This window comes from Xenopus tropicalis, chromosome 10 (genome assembly GCF_000004195.4).
Source record: "Xenopus tropicalis strain Nigerian chromosome 10, UCB_Xtro_10.0, whole genome shotgun sequence".
Classification (NCBI taxonomy): domain Eukaryota; kingdom Metazoa; phylum Chordata; class Amphibia; order Anura; family Pipidae; genus Xenopus; species Xenopus tropicalis.
The window spans coordinates 43938230-43959463 of record NC_030686.2 but is presented as its reverse complement, the minus strand read 5'-3'; the positions used below and the strand labels follow the sequence as shown (position 1 = coordinate 43959463).

General features: G+C 44.4%; 1 protein-coding gene across 1 annotated transcript; it reads right to left on the bottom strand.

Moving 5' to 3' along the window:
* Positions 1-1972: 1972 nt before the first annotated feature.
* rab37 (RAB37, member RAS oncogene family) lies at positions 1973-20562 on the bottom strand. Its single transcript, XM_002939563.5, has 9 exons — positions 20406-20562; positions 12517-12627; positions 11840-11881; positions 9113-9179; positions 8981-9033; positions 7308-7373; positions 6415-6471; positions 6243-6319; positions 1973-2787 (listed from the first exon to the last, which is right to left on the bottom strand). Exons 1-9 carry the CDS (start codon positions 20487-20489, stop codon positions 2688-2690), a joined length of 657 nt encoding a protein of 218 aa, XP_002939609.1. The 5' UTR covers positions 20490-20562; the 3' UTR covers positions 1973-2687.
* Positions 20563-21234: the final 672 nt, after the last annotated feature.

Genomic DNA, 21234 nt, shown 5'->3' with positions numbered 1-21234 from the left:
GTCCAACACTGGGTGCCAGGGTCGGACTGGGCCGCCCTAGTGGGCCCAGTCCGACCTTTGCCGGCGCTCCCCCTACTGACTGTTCCTCCCCTGACGCGTTCAATTTATACGCGCTCGGGGAGGACGTCAGGCGGGGGGGTTAGGGGGGCCCCTGGGGGGGTTAGGGGACGCGGCTGGGGCACTTGCAGGGCCCCTGGGGCGGGAGCCCCGGTGGGCCCTGCACCCCCCAGTCCAACCCTGCTGGGTGTGCAGCACATGGGGTCCCCCTAGAACGCCCCTCGGTTAGAACCACACAAGTCAGGGTGCACTAGGAGAACCAGTGGGTTAACTATAGGGGAATCCCTCCCCCACCCAGCTGTGATGCCCTGTTCCCCATGAGTTTGGTTGGTGGTGGGTTCTGTGAATGATGGGGGAGCCAGGCATCCAGAGTAGCACCCCTGTAGCGAGCCCCATATTAAAGCCCACTTGTGGATCCCTTTTGCCTGTGTGAGCTGCTGAATTTTTAATATGTCTCCAAGTGCAAATATTATTACCGCATAGACAAGTCCTCCATGTACAGGACCTAAGGCTAATGTCATATGTGGCGTGGAAATCGTCCCACTGCCACCCACTCTGTGTTGCAGCAGCATTGACCGCCATGGCCTCCACCTGTCATTGCTCATATTGGGCAGTTTCTCGCCTCAAAATCCATAGATGGGGATCAGTTGGTGCCAGGGCCGCCATCAGGGGGGACAGTCGTCCTGGGCCCAGAGAATTCCCACTTTTAAGGGGGGCCCAGCCGTGCTAAACTTTTCTGGTTAGCTGGGGCCCCCTTTAATCAAATACGGGCCCAGTCCACCTTAACATTGGGCTACTTAAATTTCATTGGTGGTCAGCGGCTAATTCGACTGGTTGCGCCCCATGCATACACGTGATTTCAGTATGCACAGGGCACACATTTATAAAAGGGCCTGTCTCGCGGAGGAGTCTGAAGTCGCCGGAGCCGCCGCCAAAGATGATGTCTGTATGTCCTTTGTACTGATGGGACGGGCCACTGGGGGTGGGGCCCCGTGATTTCTAATGGTGGCCCTGGTTGGTGCTGCTTGAGTCAGAGTTAATAGCAGCAATTGGTATTTTCTCTGCCAGTGGAGAAAACACCACTTGTGATATTAGTCCTACAATTATACACTCCTCAGCACCCCAGCACTTGCTCCTGTACTATTGGCAAATGCCCCCTAACATTTCAGGCTCTTAAGATACTCAGTTGCCCTGTTTCTGTTTTATTAAGCCATTCCCTCCATGCCACTGCCAGCAGAGAATGCTGGGAGGGGAAGGTCCCCCTTAGCTTGACGACCAAGAGTAATTTCTAAAAATTAAAGGTACAAACATTACCCCAAAATAGTGCAATGCTATTTTCCTGAGGCACAAAAGTGTATTTCTAGTCCATCTGACATTTCCAAGTTATCCCCATGGCAAGCTCTCTGCATTTCTAATACCTCTAGCCTCATTAGCTATTGCTTCATTTTGGACTGCTGCCCCTGACTTTTTATAAGCGGAAAAACAGCCACCTTTCCCACATATACACCAATTCTGGGTCCAACGAAGCATATCAATTTTATAAGGGAAGTTGACCTTTTTAATAATTGTGCCTGCTGGTGGTGTAATCTTAGTTTGGTTTTTATTTTCGTAGTGTTTGATTTCCTTCGTATCCAGCCTCTTTTCATAGTGAAACCTAGCGTGCTATCTAATCACTAGGATTAGTGACCTCAGCAACCAGATACTGGCAAATGGTGCGGCTTGATTTGTATTGTAATTACTGCTTATCTTTCTTCAGTTCAGCCCTGTCTTGTTTATCTTTTATTTTGACAATTACACAATAGCCTGGTTGCCACGGACGGGGAGTCTAGCAACCTGACCGCAGGGTAAATATCAAACTTAAATGGCAAAACCGATGAGATGCTTAAAAACAAACAGAAAAAATGACCACGAATGATAAACAGAATCAGAATTAGTTTATGTAAAAGTAACCGCATATCGATCGCACAGCCTCACAAGTCTGCATGTGAGTGTGAAAAACACTCCCAGTATGTTGGCGTCTTTATGGCATCTCATATTTATTTATGGTGTTATAAAATAAAATAAAAAAAGCACAAAGAAAGTTCTTTGTCTGTTCCTGTTTCCAGATTCTCCAGAGTCAATGCCGATATCTCAGCAGCATTTAGCTAAAATTATATCCAAGGGCAACAGGAACTGCCCCTTTAAACTACAAAATGTAAACATGTGTCTGGCAGGCACCGTGGCACAGGAACAAGGGGTAACGGGTAACTTGGCACTTACACAAATGCTGCTGTTTGTGAAGATTAACATGAGAACAAGTCTGTTTGGCACATCATTTCTTCCATAAAGCGCAAAGAGCTTCTCTGTACTTGGATGGATCCCCAAAGGCGGGCGCATGTGTTTACTTAGGGTATCAACGCGCTTCACGCTTATGGAATGTGTTCTTATCATGTGGGGAATGACGTCCGTCTCTTCCTCCTGATACGTGGGTTCCCTTTTTCTTCCTGAGTTTGGCAGAGCCTGTGGGAGTTGAGTGCATTCTTTTAATGGGGTGCGATTAGAATGTAATGGGGTGGCTCCTTTGTTCCAGATCTAAAAGTGCTGGTAGCGATGGGAAACGGGTGCTGTTTTATAGACTACACCCCACCAAGTCAATTGGCACAGCAGTTGTCTTTCTTCTTCTTGGAATCAATGTAATTATGGATCTGAAATGAGCGTTCCTCCTTCACTGAAGCCCTCTCCTTTAGCTCCCTAAAGAGGAAAAGATAGCTTATATAGAGAACAATGACTGCAAGACCTTTCAGCAACACCATTAACTATCAACTGTGCAAACATCAACATCATTCTATGCATCTTCAATCTATCTATTATCTAATCACAAAAGATTCCATGCCATGCCTTCTTGTCTCTCAGGGGTGAAATGGAAAAGTGGCGTAACTTGAGGTTCTCAGGTTCCCCTTTAAACAAATATTTGCCCCCCTACACTGTGTTACTGTGCTGCACACCTAAACCCTCATGCAAGTCTGGACTGAGATTCAAGAAAGGCCCAGGCATTCCAAGTACACAGAGGCCTAAACAGCCCCCACAGGCCCAATAAATAGTGACTATGGCACCTTACAGCAGCCCCTCTGGCATTTGCCTGAACCCACAGATTGCCAGTCTGGGCCTGGGTCCTGGCATTCCAAGTACACAGAGGCCTAAACAGCCCCCACAGGCCCAATAAATAGTGACTATGGCACCTTACAGCAGCCCCTCTGGCATTTGCCTGAACCCACAGATTGCCAGTCTGGGCCTGGGTCCTGGCATTCCAAGTACACAGAGACCCAAACAGCCCCCCCAGCCCAATAAATAGTGACTGTCTATGGCACCTTACAGCAGCCCCTCTGGCATTTGCCTGAACCCACAGATTGCCAGTCTGGGCCTGGGTCCTGGCATTCCAAGTACCCAGAGACCCAAACAGCCCCCCCAGCCCAATAAATAGTGACTGTCTATGGCACCTTACAGCAGCCCCTCTGGCATTTGCCAGAACCCACAGATTGCCAGTCTGGGCCTGGGCCCTGGCATTCCAAGTACACAGAGGCCCAAACAGCCCCCCAGCCTAATAAATAGTGACTGTCTATGGCCTCTTACAGCAGCCCCTCTGGCATTTGCCTGAACCCACAGATTGCCAGTCTGGGCCTGGGTCCTGGCATTCCAAGTACCCAGAGGCCCAAACAGCCCCCCCAGCCCAATAAATAGTGACTGTCTATGGCATCTTACAGCAGCCCCTCTGGCATTTGCCTGAACCCACAGATTGCCAGTCTGGGCCTGGGTCCTGGCATTCCAAGTACCCAGAGACCCAAACAGCCCCCCCCAGCCCAATAAATAGTGACTGCCTATGGCATCTTACAGCAGCCCCTCTGGCATTTGCCCAAACCCACAGATTGCCAGTCTGGGCCTGCATTCTAGCGTGGCTAATAAATATATTGTATCTCCACATTTGCAATTTTTAACTCCTAAGAATACAAAAGCAACAGAGCAATGCTCCCAGTAATGAGTGAGTGATATCCAAGAAAACACCAAATGCGGCCAAAGGTCACCGTGTGGGTTATGGGACAGGCGGGGGCTGCTAAATGCAGCTCAGGGCTAATTCATTAGTCTGCCACCTGGGAAGCCACGCCAACTGCACACTGACATTGCTCTGCTATTCGTGCAATAAAAGGACACAGCCATATGATAAATAATTTAATAACTAAAGCACCAAATAAATAAATATAACTTGAGGGTTGACCACAATTACTTCCCTCAGAACTGAAGTACGAAACCAGCAAACTCAGCTATTTTATAGGAGAACTTGATCTGAAAATCTATTTTTTTTTCTTAAAGCAAAATACAGTATAACGGAGCCATGCTTTTCCCTATCATTCATAACTGTGCTGCTTTGGGATCTGGTTAATACCTCTGCCCCCACCTATCACTGCACTGTCCATTCCCCCTGCACAGTGGCCAAAGGGCAGTGCACGTATCTGACTGACTTAAGTCCTGATGTGAATTCCTCCAGCCCAGGCCTGGACTGGCTATCACCAGAGGGGCTGCTGTAAGGTGCCATAGACAGTCACTATTTATTGGGCTGGGGGGGCTGTTTGGGCCTCTGGGTACTTGGAATGCCAGGGCCCAGGCCCAGACTCGCAATCTGTGGGTTCAGGCAAATGCCAGAGGGGCTGCTGTAAGGTGCCATAGACAGTCACTATTTATTGGGCTGGGGTGGGGGGGGGGCTGTTTGGGTCTCTGGGTACTTGGAATGCCAGGGCCCAGGCCCAGACTGGCAATCTGTGGGTTCAGGTAAATGCCAGAGGGGCTGCTGTAAGGTGCCATAGACAGTCCCTATTTATTGGGCTGGGGGGGCTGTTTGGGCCTCTGGGTACTTGGAATGCCAGGACCCAGGCCCAGACTGGCAATCTGTGGGTTCAGGCAAATGCCAGAGGGGCTGCTGTAAGGTGCCATAGACACTCACTATTTATTGAGCTGTTTGGGCCTCTGTGTACCTGAAATGCCACAACCTATTTTGAATTGCAGTCCAGGCCTGCTCCAGCCTATCAGTGCATTGCATCACCCCCTAGCCAAATATGAATAGCCACATGGTTTAAATGGGTAGTTAAATTAACTTTTAGTACAATGACAGTGACATTCCGAGATGATTTACAACTGTCCTTCATTTTTTATTTTGTGCTTTTCGAATTTTTGAGCTTTTGGTTTAGCAACTCTGCAGTGTGCTTTAGCAGGTATCTAGTTGCTAGGGTCTAATTTACCCTAGCAGCCAGGCATGGGTTTGAATGAGAGCCTGCAATATGAATAGGAGAGGGCCTGAATAGAAAGATAAATAATAAAAGGTAACAATAACAATAAATTTGTAGCCTCCCAGACCAATAGTATTTTAAAAATACTTTTTGTGCTAAATACCTGGTTTGGTGTCAATGTAGATAAAGGTCAGAATGACACAAAAGTGCAAAATGGCTCATAGCTGGTTTATTAGCCACAGATGTGACAAGTCTTCCTGCCCAGTAAATCTAGACTAATGCCACACGTGTCATTTTCTTGCTAGTACCATCCCCACAACTGTGCATGGTACAGTCATTGAAATAATACAAAGCAAAAAAAGCTTAATGGGGTAACATATAATATATACAGTATATAACAGATATATATATAATTGTTATCTGACATTATATGCAAGAGGCAGAGTTATAAATGGCACTTTGTATATTATACAGGGCTTTATCTAGTGTTGATATTTCCAGTATATATTCTGTGTTCAGGTTGGGGGCTGAGTAGCCAATTCTTCAATCTAATTATTAAATATTAATTATGCATTTTAGGGTTAACATTTCCAGACTATTTATTTATTTTGTATATTATTTACCTAGGAATAGGAAATTGTGGAAATGACCATCCAGAAGTGAGACTGTTACACTGTTACAGATGGTATTTTGCAGCTGGGCCTGATCTTCCTCACCCAAATCCTATTAATAAATAACAGGGCCTCCCAGCTTGTGATTCCTGGGTTTGTAATCCTGCACGTCAGATTAAAGTCTAACTTTATTTGTTGCACGCAAGGCAATCACTGGTTAGAAATTCAAACAATGAAGTACAGAAGGTGGGTCCTTTCTATACAAGTGTCTGGGCCAATCAAAGTTCTCCGTTATTAGAGAATTATTACTGACACTTACTTGGCCACAGCTAAAAATGCCAGCTCCACATTGACGCCACTCTTGGCGCTCGTCTCCATAAAGGGCACTCCGTATTCCTAAAGTTGACATAAAGAGAAAGGGATAGTGGTTAGAAAGACAAAATAAAAGAGTTATAAAAAGAGTTATTTAGCAACATAATCCATATTCTGACCTTTGCCAGAGACTCCCCATCCTCAGTCTCTATGATCCGGGCTGCATCCATATCATTCTGTAATCACAGGGTATAGAAATTAGAATCGGTGCATAATAACCACTGTTTGTGAATTCTGTTGATTCTACCCAGGCCCGGATTTGTGAAAAGGCCACAAAGGCCCGGGCCTAGGGCGGCACAGGGTATAGAAATTAGAATCGGTGCATAATAACCACTGTTTGTGAATTCTGTTGATTCTACCCAGGCCCGGATTTGTGAAAAGGTTACAAAGGCCCGGGCCTAGGGCGGCACAAGTTTAGGGGCGTCATGCCGCCCCGCCGCAACAGAATTTTTAAATTTGGCTCCCATATGGAGCAGTCGGGATCTCTCCCCACTGCTCCGTATGGGAGTTTAAATGTGCGATCGCGCATGTGCACTCGTGGGGGGGCAGGGGCGGCCTCGGGGTGCCCAGAAGTGAAATCCGGCCCTGATTCTACCTGTATATCAGCCGATTCAGCTCTGAACGTTACTGGAGGTTATGAATGACCTTTCCTGTGACCTACCTATCTTTCTATTTAGGCCCTTCTCTATTCATAATCCTCTCTTGCTTTCAAACTGCCGTGTGATTGCTAAGTTACATTGGACACTAGCAACCAAAAACTGCTGAACAAACAGCGAAATCATTCAAAAACCGCAAATAATAAAAAATGAAGACCAAAAGCAAATTAGTCTCAGAACAGAGCTTTCTATGTTATAATAAAAGTTAATTTAAAGGTAAATGACCCCTTTGATTTCTTTTCTTATTGAAAGGTTGAGCTCTACAAGCACTGTTGGGTTAACAGGTGGCCGGCTGCCATTTCTAAAGCCGGTGAGTTAGTTACAGCACAGTGAGCTTAGAAGGAAGCGGTACGCACCTTATTGCCAAGCAGAATGATGACCACATCCTTTTGTGCATATTCATGAATATCCGTGAGCCAGGCCTAAGAAACACAACAGGGGAGGGAGCTGGGTGTCACACAAAAGACTTGAGTAAAGAAACAGAGTTGACATATGAAGGTGTGTGCAGTAACGGAGCAATGGGTGATGTAAGAAATGTAGGCCTGGCAGTTAGTAACCAGGCAGTGAGAGTATGAACAAATGTCTGTTTTGTTAGGGGCACACTGGGCAATTTAACCACGACTGCCCTCCAGAGGAGAACTGTGGCAGTCAAAATGCCCCCTTTCCTCTTGTCACCCCTCCTAATCTCATTAAAACATCAAGAAAAGCTGAATATGTTGGGGACCCCCCAGTGAATCCAACTGCTAAATTTTTCCAGGGCCTGTGCTTCTTTTAGAAATGTATGAATCCAACAAGGTCATTTACGTTACACAAGTTCTTGAGTGCTAAGGGGGGCAAGTAGTGATCGCTTAAGAAGCACTTGTGCCCCTGGGTTCACTGCACTCTGTAAATCCAGTGCAAGCAGCACAGCGCAGCATCAGGAGGCACAGGTGGCCCTGTCCATATGGGGCAGGAGATAGGGACAGGGCACTGATACAGGCAGCACCTTTGAAAGACACACAAGTTAAGAGGAGAGTGGGGGAATACCTACATGCCACCCCCCGGCCACACCTTTTGCACTGAGCACTGCCTAACGCAGGCAGTTCTTGATCCAAGAGGGACAGCACATGTTTCTGACCTCCATGGCACTGTGGCTGATGAATAATACCAACTAAGATATAATTACCCCTTATTGGGAGCAGAACTGCCCTATTGGGTTTATTTAATGGTTAAATGATTCCCTTTTTTCTGTAATAATAAAACAGTACCTGTACTTGATCCCAACTAAGATATAATTACCCCTTATTGGGGGCACAACAGTCCTATTGGATTTATTTAATGGTTAAATGATTCCCTTTTCTCTGTAATAATAAAACAGTACCTGTACTTGATCCCAACTAAGATATAATTACCCCTTATTGGGGGCAGAACTGCCCTATTGGGTTTATTTAATGGTTAAATGATTCCCTTTTCTCTGTAATAATAAAACAGTACCTGTACTTGATCCCAACTAAGATATAATTACCCCTTATTGGGGGCAGAACAGCCCTATTGGGTTTATTTAATGGTTAAATGATTCCCTTTTTTCTGTAATAATAAAACAGTACCTGTACTTGATCCCAACTAAGATATAATTACCCCTTATTGGGGGCAGAACAGTCCTATTGGGTTTATTTAATGGTTAAATGATTCCCTTTTCTCTGTAATAATAAAACAGTACCTGTACTTGATCCCAACTAAGATATAATTAGCCCTTAAATCATGGAAAGATCCCTTATCTGGAAAACACAAAGTCCGAAAGCTCTGATATTGTCCTTGAATAGGGGCAGGGTGGTGCAGAGGGTAAAGACACATTGGGGCCCATTATTTTCATAAAAACAGGGCCCACATATATTACTACATAGCAGGTTGGTGAGCAGATTTTTAATGAAGAGGTTGGTGTCGGAAAGTCAGATGCATGGGAATGTGAAGGCAGCATACTGGTATGTTTAGTAATAATGTTGTGTTAAGGATGTTGCAGTTACTGGGTGGGGAGCAGATTGGCACATACCCGAATGTTGTCAAATGATGTTTTGCTTGTGATATCATAAAGCAAGAGAAGGGCTGCAAAAGATAAAAAAAAGCTATATCTCCGCCTCCTGTCACTTTGGCTACATGCAGGGCTACCGGGCATGCAACTTACCCTGCGCATCCCTGTAGTAGGCGTGCGTCACACTGCGGAATCGCTCCTGTCCGGCTGTGTCCCAGATCTGGGAAGCATATAACAAACAGACCGGTTAGTCTGTGTTTGCATTCCTATTCAGTCCCTCTACTATACTTAGTACAATCTCTTATTAAAACCACTGCCTGGTTGCTAGGATAAATATGACCATAGCAACCAGAAAGCTACTGAAAGGCAAAACTGGGGAGCTGCTGAACAAGAATCTAAATAACTGAAAAACCACAATAAATAATACATGAAGACCATTCACAAATTGTCTGAACATTATACTAAAAGTTAACTAAATGGGGGGGACAGTCCATTTAAAATTGAGGTTTCACTGTACATGCCACACGTCATAAAATCTATGGTTCCAGTAGTCAAGTGCTACAATGCATTGTCGAACAGCATCAGAATAAACCTGAACCACGGCATTCAGGACTGCAGTGACCACAGCCAATCAGGGATCTGCTTTTTAATGGCCACCCTTGAACTGCCAATCACTGGGAGTTGCAGTTCAGTCCTAGAGGCAATTCTCTACACCAAATCATATGGAATTTATTGAATTCATAATGAGTAGAAGCAGGCTGAGGAGCGGGGAAAGACATCAGGATGTCTGTTGATTAGCAACATCAGCACCATCTAGTGGGCAGATCAAAGCTCACATTAACCCACTCCTGTCCCTTGCTTCCGATACCCCCTAAGGAAGATAAAAGTGTTCTGTTTGCCCTACAGGGCACTGCCTTTATGACGGCACAGTCATTGTACCATCTTGGTGGCAGTTAGAAATGCAGCACTCTGGTTGCAAGGGGAACAAGCCTACTTTTTTAGGAGTAGGGATGCACCAAATCCAGGATTCGGTTTGGGATTAGGTTCAGGATTCGGCCAAGATTCGGCCTTTTTCCTGCAGGATTCGGGTAAATCCATGCCAAAAAACAGAAATTCAGCTTTTAAAGTTATCAAGGGCGGCAAAAAGTGTCCCCCGAAGCAAGGTTTTCAGTTTGCGGGTGAGTATTACATAAAGAGTGAAGCTGATGGGGAGGTTGTGTATCTTGTAAGGAGAAAGCCCAATGTGGAGAATACCACACAATAAAACTGGGGAGAGTAAGTATCACATGAGGGGCAAAACTGGTGCATAGAGTATAACACAAAGAGTTAAGCTCACTGAGTATCATGTGAGTAGTAAGGCCAAGTAAGTAACATTCCAGGAATAAAGCTATTTGTGCGAGTATTCACAAGGGGTGAAGTCAATAGAGCGAGTATCATATAAGTAGTAAGGCCAAATAAGAAACATTCCAGGACTAAAGCTATTTGTGTGAGTATTCACAAGGTGTGAACTCAATAGAGTATCATGTGAGTAGTAAGGCCAAGTAAGTAACATTCTAGGAATAAAGCTATTTGTGTGAGTATTCACAGGGAGAGTGTTTAAAATGTGGGGGAAAGGGAGTATAATGTGATGCTGATGTGAAGAGTAGCACACAAGGAAATAGGCCAAGAGTTAGTATCAGTGGAGTAGTGAAGTTAGTGAAGGGGTGAAGTCAAAAGAGAGAGTGAGTATCATGTGAGTAGTAAGGCCAAGTAAGTAACATTCCAGGAATGAAACTAGTTGGGTGAGTATTCACAGGGAGAGTGTTTAAAATGTGAGGAATAAGGCTAATGTGAAGACAGCAGATGGGGAAAAGGAGTATGATGTGATGCTGATGTGAAGAGTAGCACACAAGGAAATAGGCCAAGAGTTAGTATCAGTGCAGTAGTGAAGTCAGTGTGGAAAGGAAGTAAAAAGAAGAGCTGATAAAGGGAGTGAACCCCCTTAAAATAGGCAGGGTAAGTACATTTGAGAATTGAGGCCATTGTTGGAGAGTGAGTATCAAATGGGGGAATAAAGATGATGAAGCGTGTGAGTATCACAGTAGAAGTGAAGTATTTAGGAAGAGTGAGTATCATGTGAGGAGTGAAGTGTCACACAAGGAAACAGGCTGCTGGAGACAGTGAGTATAACAGGAGTAAAGCTGATAGGGGGAGTAAGTATCATACAAGATACAAGATAGGGGGAATAAGTGTAACACAAGGAAATAGTCTGCTGGAGACAGTGAGTATAACAGGGGTAAAGCTGATAGGGGGAGTAAGTATCATACAAGATACAAGAGAGGGGGAATAAGTGTCACACAAGGAAATAGTCTGATGGAGACAGTGAGTATAACAGGGGTAAAGCTGATAGGGGGAGTAAGTATCATACAAGATACAAGATACAAGATAGGGGGAATAAGTGTCACACAAGGAAATAGTCTGATGGAGACAGTGAGTATAACAGGGGTAAAGCTGATAGGGGGAGTAAGTATCATACAAGATACAAGATACAAGATAGGGGGAATAAGTGTCACACAAGGAAATAGTCTGATGGAGACAGTGAGTATAACAGGGGTAAAGCTGATAGGGGGAGCAAGAATCACACAAGATACAAGAGAGGGGGAATAAGTGTCACACAAGGAAATAGTCTGATGGTGCGTATAACATGAGTAAAGCTGATAGGGGGAGTAAGTATCAGACAGGAATGAAGCCAACGTGAGATTTCGGTGAGACGTATTATTGATGTGCATAATCTTGGGTATTTCATTGCACATTGGCTGAATACGAAACTCAAGATAATTTTCCTGCGAATGCAAATCACCTTTATCATGCTAGATATACACACATTTATTTGCTACTTACCTGTAATTTCACCTTTAGTCCATCCACAGTGACAATCTTATACTAAAAAAAGAACAAAATATAAATAAACACGATACAGGAATCTCTTGTGACTAGGACCTACAGACAGCACCATTACTCCCATCCCATAATTACAGCACTGATAATCACTGAAACGCCTCGTACCGTGGGTATTGGGTCTGGACATTTTGGCTGGTGTAGCTACTAACTGTGGGTGTATATCTGACGGTATAGTGGCACAGGATGAGGTTCCTGACTGGTGCCGGACCAGTGTCTGTACATACATGGCTGTTCTGCCCACTGGACTTTTCTAAAGACATCATATATGTACGATAGTCTTCTGTCTCTCTATATACTACCATTCACATGGTCTCAGTGTCTGTGGGGCCTTCACCAGGCCCAGACTGGCAATTTGTACATTCTGGCTAATAGCCGCTGTAAGATGCCATAGACAGCCAGGGCTGGGGGGGGGCTGTTTGGGCTTCTGTGTATATGAAATGCCAGGGCCTATTTTAAATCACAGTTAGGACTTGGAATTCACTAAGGTGCTTTGCCTGAACAGCATTGCTCATCGTAAGGCCAATGGCATGTGTAACTTTTCTCCACCAATGGATTTCAGCCAGATGCCAATCTAAAGTTTATTACTCTCCAGTCACCCTTTGTCTGTCATCTCTCACCCTGAAGTCAATGCCAACTGTGGCCAGAAAGGCTCCTGAGAGAAATGCACCGTCTCGGAACTGCATAAGGAAGCAGGTTTTGCCCACGCCGGAGTCACCCAGGAGCATGACCTGAGGAGAAAGAGACACACTGTTAGCTCCACGTGGCCTGAACATAAGGGCTGGGAATGAGCATGGGTGCTAAGCACCCTGAGTGAGGTGGGGCAGTAAGGAATGGTGTGTGGGATGGGGGCAGTAAGGAATGGTGTGTGAGATAGGGGCAGTAAGGAATGGTGTGTGGGATGGGGGCAGTAAGGAATGGTGTGTGGGATGGGGGCAGTAAGGAATGGTGTGTGGGATGGGGGCAGTAAGGAATGGTGTGTGGGATGGGGGCAGTAAGGTGTGTGGGATGGGGGCAGTAAGATGTGTGGGATGGGGGCAGTAAGGAATGGTGTGTGAGATAGGGGCAGTAAGGAATGGTGTGTGGGATGGGGGCAGTAAGGAATGGTGTGTGGGATGGGGGCAGTAAGGAATGGTGTGTGGGATGGGGGCAGTAAGGTGTGTGGGATGGGGGCAGTAAGGTGTGTGGGATGGGGGCAGTAAGGAATGGTGTGTGGGATGGGGGCAGTAAGGTGTGTGGGATGGGGGCAGTAAGGAATGGTGTGTGGGATGGGGGCAGTAAGGAATGGTGTGTGAGATAGGGGCAGTAAGGTGTGTGGGATGGGGGCAGTAAGATGTGTGGGATGGGGGCAGTAAGGAATGGTGTGTGAGATAGGGGCAGTAAGGAATGGTGTGTGGGATGGGGGCAGTAAGGTGTGTGGGATGGGGGCAGTAAGGAATGGTGTGTGGGATGGGGGCAGTAAGGAATGGTGTGTGGGATGGGGGCAGTAAGGAATGGTGTGTGGGATGGGGGCAGTAAGGAATGGTGTGTGGGATGGGGGCAGTAAGGAATGGTGTGTGGGATGGGCGCAATAAGGAATTGTGTGTGGGACGGGGGTAGAAAGCAAGGTGAGTGTGGGGCAGTCAGATGGGGGCAGTAAGGAATGCTGTGTGGGATGGGGGGGTAGTAAGGAACAGTATGGGTTAGATGGCGGTAGAAAGAAAGGTTAGTTGGGTGGGGGGGTAGAAAGAATGGAGTGTGATATGGGGGTAGAAGGAAAGGTGAGCGAGACTGCAGCCAGTAAGGAATGGTGTGTGACTAGGAGTGAAGTGACAAATTGCCTGGTACCACCTATGTACCACGACTTATGGGGGCTGCATGGATTCCTTCCACAAACACACTGTACAGTAGCACATGGGATTGCTAGTTGTACATAAGCTGGAGGGCCGGCTATTCCTGTTACAGTACAAAGGCACTCCCTCTCATTCTCTGCCTCACCTCTCACCCCTCCTTAGTCACACAAATAGGTGCACCATCGCCTCACTCCTCCCTCATGTAAAACACTGAGCTGAAATGTTACACCCGTTAAATACCCGCAGAGGGCGGGGCCAGGCCCTCGGCCAATTATACAGCCCCAGTAACATGCCCTCCTAATGCTAACCCTGTGAGGTGGCACAAGCGCAGCCCCTGGGGCAAGTGTCCTGGATGCACAAATCACGGAACCCCACGGGGCACATAACAAATGTTTGTTCAGCAGAGAGTGGGGATAATACCACAACAGTGGCAACCTATAGATTGGGGCAAATGCTAGGGGCAGCTGTAGGATCATGCTATTGGCTGTTATTATTTATTACTCCTGTGGGGACATGGTAGGGCCTATTATTAATCTCAGCCCAGACCAGACCATAGGATAGTAGGTACAGCACAGAAACAACTCTAAACAACTGCCCTATTTATCAACAGACTTACTTAGCAATAAGACACTAGAGGCAACTTCCTGCTGAGCCAATCAGGAAGTAAAGCTTTAAACGCAAGTTCCCTTTACTAAGCACTTTTGGTTTCTTGCAAAAAAATAAAAAACAAATTTCTAGTACATTGTTGAGTGGCCTATTCTCAGCAACTTTTCCCATTAGTTTTAATTTTACATTTTTATAGTTTTTGAATTATTCTTCTTCCTCTATCCAGCAATCAAAGGAGGTCGCTGACCCTGACAACCAAACTATTGCCCTTTTGAGGCTACAATTTTGTCATTGTTACGTGATATGACTGATCTTTCTGTTCAGGCCCTCTCCTATTTATCTTGCAATCTCTCATTCAAACCACTGCCTGGTCGCTAGGGTATCTTGGACCCATAGCAACCAGACAGCTGCTGGATCTCCAAACTGGAGATCTATGGAACAAAATGCTAAAAAATGAGGACCAAGTGCAAACTGTCTCAGAATATCAATAAACTATCACATTTATACTGTCTAATTAATAAAAAAAAAAAAACAGGAAAATTAACTTCTAGCAACTTTTTAGACAATATGCACTTGGTCTTCATTTTTTTTTTTTAATAATTAAGCTTTTTGTTCAATATCTCTCCAATTTGGAATTTCAGCAGATATCTAGTTGTCAGGGTACTGGAATATGATCTGGAGAGGGTCTGATTGGAGAGATAAGTAATAAAAAATAATAATAGCAATAAATTGTAGCCCCAAAAAGCAATAGAATTTTTTGGCTGCCGGGGTCAGGGACCCCAATTTGAAAGCTGGAGTCGGAAGAGGAAGGCAAATAATTCAAATCTATAAAAAAATAATTAACGAAGACCAATAGAAAAGCTGCTAAGATTTAGACATTCTTTAACACAAACAAACACTTGCTATAGGGCAGGCAGCAAGTACAGAGGTCCATAGCAGTCTGAGGCCCCTGCATATCCCTAACCTGCATGTCGCAATAAAGCAAAAGTTAGGGGACGAGTATGGGGGCAGGACGGGGGGCGCCTATGTGTCTAATGCAGGCAATGCTGTATTTAGGGGGGGGGGGGGTGCTGGTCATTTATTATGTGCAGGGCAGGGTGTAAAGGGCAAAAAATTGGGGCAATCTGTTGTGTGTTTTGCACCTTCCACCCTGCCCTACACTATGGGCCGGGGATGTATGGCTCGGCGAGGCCCATCGAGTTTTTGCCTGATGCCCCTGCTCGCACATGGACTACGCACTGGGGGGAGAAGGGGGGATTGTGTAAAGCACACACACAACTACAGCATACAATACAGAGAGTTGTGCTACATGCACACACATAATTCATATTAACAGGAACATGTCATATGCTCGGTCTCCTGGTAACTGCAGAGATACGGCGAACTGTCAGAACCGCAGCATCCGACCTCAGCAGCCACATGATATGAGATTAACCCACTGTCTGCCAGCTGTATTGTTATGTGTGTAACACCAGCCCCAGCCTCCACAAGGACGGAGAGTACAAAAATGAACACAGGCCACGGCTGCATCTAGTAAAGGACTGTGGGAGCTGCAGTCCTGTTTGGGCCTCTGTGTACTTGGAATGCCAGGACCCAGGCCCAGACTGGCAATCTGTGGGTTCAGGCAAATGCCAGAGGGGCTGCTGTAAGGTGCCATAGACAGTCACTATTTATTGGGCTGGGGGGGCTGTTTGGGCCTCTGGGTACTTGGAATGCCAGGACCCAGGCCCAGACTGGCAATCTGTGGGTTCAGGCAAATGCCAGAGGGGCTGCTGTAAGGTGCCATAGTCACTATTTATTGGGCTAGGGGGGGGCTGTTTGGGCCTCTGGGTACTTGGAATGCCAGGACCCAGGCCCAGACTGGCAATCTGTGGGTTCAGGCAAATGCCAGAGGGGCTGCTGTAAGATGCCGTAGACAGTCACTATTTATTGGGCTGGGGGGGCTGTTTGGGCCTCTGGGTACTGGGAATGCCAGGACCCAGGGCCAGACTGGCAATCTGTGGGTTCAGGCAAATGCCAGAGGGGCTGCTGTAAGATGCCATAGACAGTCACTATTTATTGGGCTGGGGGGGCTGTTTGGGCCTCTGGGTACTTGGAATGCCAGGACCCAGGCCCAGACTGGCAATCTGTGGGTTCAGACAAATGCCAGAGGGGCTGCTGTAAGGTGCCATAGACAGTCACTATTTATTGGGCTGGGGGGGCTGTTTGGGCCTCTGGGTACTGGGAATGCCAGGACCCAGGCCCAGACTGGCAATCTGTGGGTTCAGGCAAATGCCAGAGGGGCTGCTGTAAGATGCCATAGACAGTCACTATTTATTGGGCTGGTGGGGGCCTCTGTGTACTTGAGATGCCAGGGCCTTTTTTTGTATCCCAGTCCAGAGCTGGGTTGGGGCCCCCTGCTGCCATTCAGCTGGGCAAACCATAACTTCAGAAGGAGGCATTACTGAAACTTAGGTGTCCCTTGGCTTTTCTCAGCAGGAAATGCCAGACACAATTGTCATTGTTTCCCAGGCTGTAAGCACTCAGTATAATGTCCCCATAAACGCACATTTATAAATAGAAGGCTACACTGTGCTGTGTTAGAGCGCCCCAAAAGAAAAACACGGGTGACCCCACTGAACACTGTATCCCCTTTGCTACTATGCCGGAGTTGCAATATGGATGAGATCTACAAAGTGGCATAAGGATATGGAAAGCAGACTCTGCTAGTGTGTGTGGGGGGTGGGGGGGGGAAGGGGGTCGGAAAATTCAGAGGGATTATGGGTGTTTACTGAAAACCTGGACAAACTAAACAAATCTGGGTGTTTGTTTATCAGGAGACAACAGTAAGTACAGCCCTGCACAGGTATAGGTAAATATATATATAGATATAAGTATGTAAAGATAGTACAGGTATGGGATGGAATAATAAAGGTATGGGATCCGTTACCCAGAAACCCACTGTCCAGAAAGTCAGATTTAGGGGAAGGCCATATCCAATAGACTCCATTTTAATCAAATAATCCATTTTTTTTTTTTAAATTACTTCCTTTTCCTCTGTATTAAAAAAAACAGTACCTGTACTTGATCCCAACTAAGATATAATTACCCCTTATTGGGGGCAGAACAGTCCTATTGGGTTTATTTAATGGTTAAATGATTCCCTTTTCTCTGTAATAATAAAACAGTACCTGTACTTGATCCCAACTAAGATATAATTACCCCTTATTGGGGGCAGAACAGCCCTATTGGGTTTATTTAATGGTTAAATGATTCCCTTTTCTCTGTAATAATAAAACAGTACCTGTACTTGATCCCAACTAAGATATAATTACCCCTTATTGGGGGCAGAACAGCCCTATTGGGTTTATTTAATGGTTAAATGATTCCCTTTTCTCTGTAATAATAAAACAGTACCTGTACTTGATCCCAACTAAGATATAATTACCCCTTATTGGGGGCAGAACAGCCCTATTGGGTTTATTTCATGGTTAAATGATTCCCTTTTCTCTGTAATAATAAAACAGTACCTGTACTTGATCCCAACTAAGATATAATTACCCCTTATTGGGGGCAGAACAGTCCATAATATATATATCTAAATGAAATATAGTATATACAGGGAGGACCGTCAGGCCCCTTAATAAACACTGAGCAAATTTGCACCTAGGCAGTAATCCATAGCAACCAATCAGTGATTACCTTTTTTAAGTCAGCAGCAGGTAGAACAATAAACGCCACCATCTTATTGGTGGCTGTGGGTTACTGCCCAGGTGCATATTTGCCCAGTGTTTATAAATGACCCCCAGGACTTACAGGACTGTGCAGGCTTATATGTTCCAGGAACACAGTATATACAGGTAGGACAGTAAGTACACAGCAGTGCGGCCGTGTGTATATACCAGGAACAGAGCACACAAAGTTAGGAGTGTATGTACAAAGATGTTGTATATATATGTTGTGCATATATATATGTAATGGGATACAGTATATACAGTATGTACAGTGCAGTAAAGTTATGTATATATTTCTATATTAGGGTATAGTATATAAGGATAGGGCAGTATGTAGGGTGCTGTGCATATATATATATGTAATAGGGATACAGTATATACAGTATGTACAGTGATGTGAGGTTATATACACATATATATTTCTATATTGGGGTAGATAGGATAGTATGTAGGGTGCTGTGCATATATATATATATATATATATATATATATATGCTTGACAAAGGCCCAAGATGGGGGCCGAAACGTTGACCTATTTCTCCATGTATTAAGTTTTATATAGTTCAATAAAAGCTAACTTTTAAAGGATTCCCAGTGTGCACCGCTATACCTGTGGACTATATATATATATATATATATGTAATAGGGATACAGTATATACAGTATGTACAGTGCTGTGAGGTTATACACACATATATATTTCTATATTGGGGTATATAAGGATAGGATAGTATGTAGGGTGCTGTGCATATATATATATATGTAATAGGGATACAGTATGTACAGTATGTAGATTGATGTGAGGTTATATACACATATATATTTCTATATTGGGGTAGATAGGATAGTATGTAGGGTGCTGTGCATATATATATATGTAATAGGGATACAGTATATACAGTATGTACAGTGCTGTGAGGTTATACACACATATATATTTCTATATTGGGGTATATAAGGATAGGATAGTATGTAGGGTGCTGTGCATATATATATATATATATATATATATATATATATATATATATATGTAATAGGGATACAGTATATATAGTGCTATGAGGTTATACACACATATATATTTCTATATTGGGGTATATAAGGATAGGATAATATGTAGGGTGCTGTGCATATATATATATATGTAATAGGGATACAGTATATATAGTGCTATGAGGTTATACACACATATATATTTCTATATTGGGGTATATAAGGATAGGATAGTATGTAGGGTGCTGTGCATATATATATATGTAATAGGGATACAGTATATACAGTATGTACAGTGCTGTGAGGTTATACACACATATATATTTCTATATTGGGGTATATAAGGATAGGATAGTATGTAGGGTGCTGTGCATATATATATATATATATGTAATAGGGATACAGTATATATAGTGCTATGAGGTTATACACACATATATATTTCTATATTGGGGTATATAAGGATAGGATAGTATGTAGGGTGCTGTGCATATATATATATATGTAATAGGGATACAGTATATATAGTGCTATGAAGTTATACACACATATATATTTCTATATTGGGGTATATAAGGATAGGATAGTATGTAGGGTGCTGTGCATATATATATATATATGTAATAGGGATACAGTATATATAGTGCTATGAGGTTATACACACATATATATTTCTATATTGGGGTATATAAGGATAGGATAGTATGTAGGGTGCTGTGCATATATATATATATATATATATATATATATATATGTAATAGGGATACAGTATATATAGTGCTATGAGGTTATACACACATATATATTTCTATATTGGGGTATATAAGGATAGGATAGTATGTAGGGTGCTGTGCATATATATATATATATGTAATAGGGATACAGTATGTACAGTATGTAGATTGATGTGAGGTTATATACACATATATATTTCTATATTGGGGTAGATAGGATAGTATGTAGGGTGCTGTGCATATATATATATGTAATAGGGATACAGTATATACAGTATGTACAGTGCTGTGAGGTTATACACACATATATATTTCTATATTGGGGTATATAAGGATAGGATAGTATGTAGGGTGCTGTGCATATGTATATATATATGTAATTGGGATACAGTATGTACAGTGCTGTGGGGTTATACACACATATATATTTCTATATTGGGGTATAGTCTATATGACAGGATAGTATGATGTGTATATACATGATATATATATATATAATGGGAATGCAGTATATGAGTATGCATACAGAGCTATGGCAGGTAGCTCTCCGTACAGGTGTGTCCCAGCGAGTGCAGGCTATACAGAGAGGGTACCAATGTAACACAGACATATATAGATATAAGTACAGCACCTTGAAGGTCAAGTCGCAGCCGGGTTGGGTAGCGGTCGGGGTGACAGGGCTGGGGCCGCCGGACTCCGGACATTCTCCATTCATGTTTGCTGACAACTCTTTGGGTCAAATTGGGACCCAAACCAGGAACTGGGCGGTGCCAATCAATGACCCCTCCCAGGTGGGGCGGGGCTGTTGCAGATTCTCAGTTTCCCCAGGCTCATTCGGCACGCCCACCTGTTGGGCGCTTAGTACAAACTGACAGGTAGCGCGGAGCCGGGACACGGCAGTGCTAGTATTGAGTTTGCCCGCTGCTAATGGAACAGCCCCCCCTACACCCTGTACCTGGTGCGCTATCCCACTCGCTATATAAACGCTGAGCTCTAGCGCCAGTTCAAGTGAGGCGCTGAGGGACAGCTAGAGCTGTATTAGTGATTCCCCAGTGTAAGGGCACAGACTGCCTTGGGATGTCTTCTCTGCACGTCACATTGCCCTATTTCTGCTTTTCTTCCTATTGGAGTTTTCTTATCTCTCTATTCAGCTTCGTTCCCTTTCGTAGGTACTATTCTTTCAAACAACCTTCCCTTCTCTTATTTGTAGTCTTGTCTCTCACTCTCTTAATGCTTCCGCTTCCCTCATCTCCCCCTTCATATCGCAACCTTTCTCTTCCCCCATGTCATCCTTTTATTCCACTTCAGAGAACAGTCAAATACTAATGATTAATAAGCCATTACCTGTTGCTTTCCACATTACATTATTTTATTACCATAGAATTCAGATCTTTACAGATAGGTAACCACCGTGGCAGACTGTTATACAGATAGCTAGAATCTCAGCCATAAAGCAGGGT

What these genes read in the sequence shown, in the direction of transcription:
- rab37 (XM_002939563.5), bottom strand. Translation starts at nt 20,489, where the DNA reads ATGAATGGAGAATGTCCGGAGTCCGGCGGCCCCAGCCCTGTCACCCCG. An exon ending in GCTGCGACTTGACCTTCAAG is followed by an intron (nt 12,628 to 20,405) that starts GTGCTGTACTTA and finishes CTTTCTCCTCAG; the next exon opens with GTCATGCTCCTGGGTGACTC. An exon ending in ATGGGGAGTCTCTGGCAAAG is followed by an intron (nt 6,320 to 6,414) that starts GTCAGAATATGG and finishes TGTCAACTTTAG; the next exon opens with GAATACGGAGTGCCCTTTAT.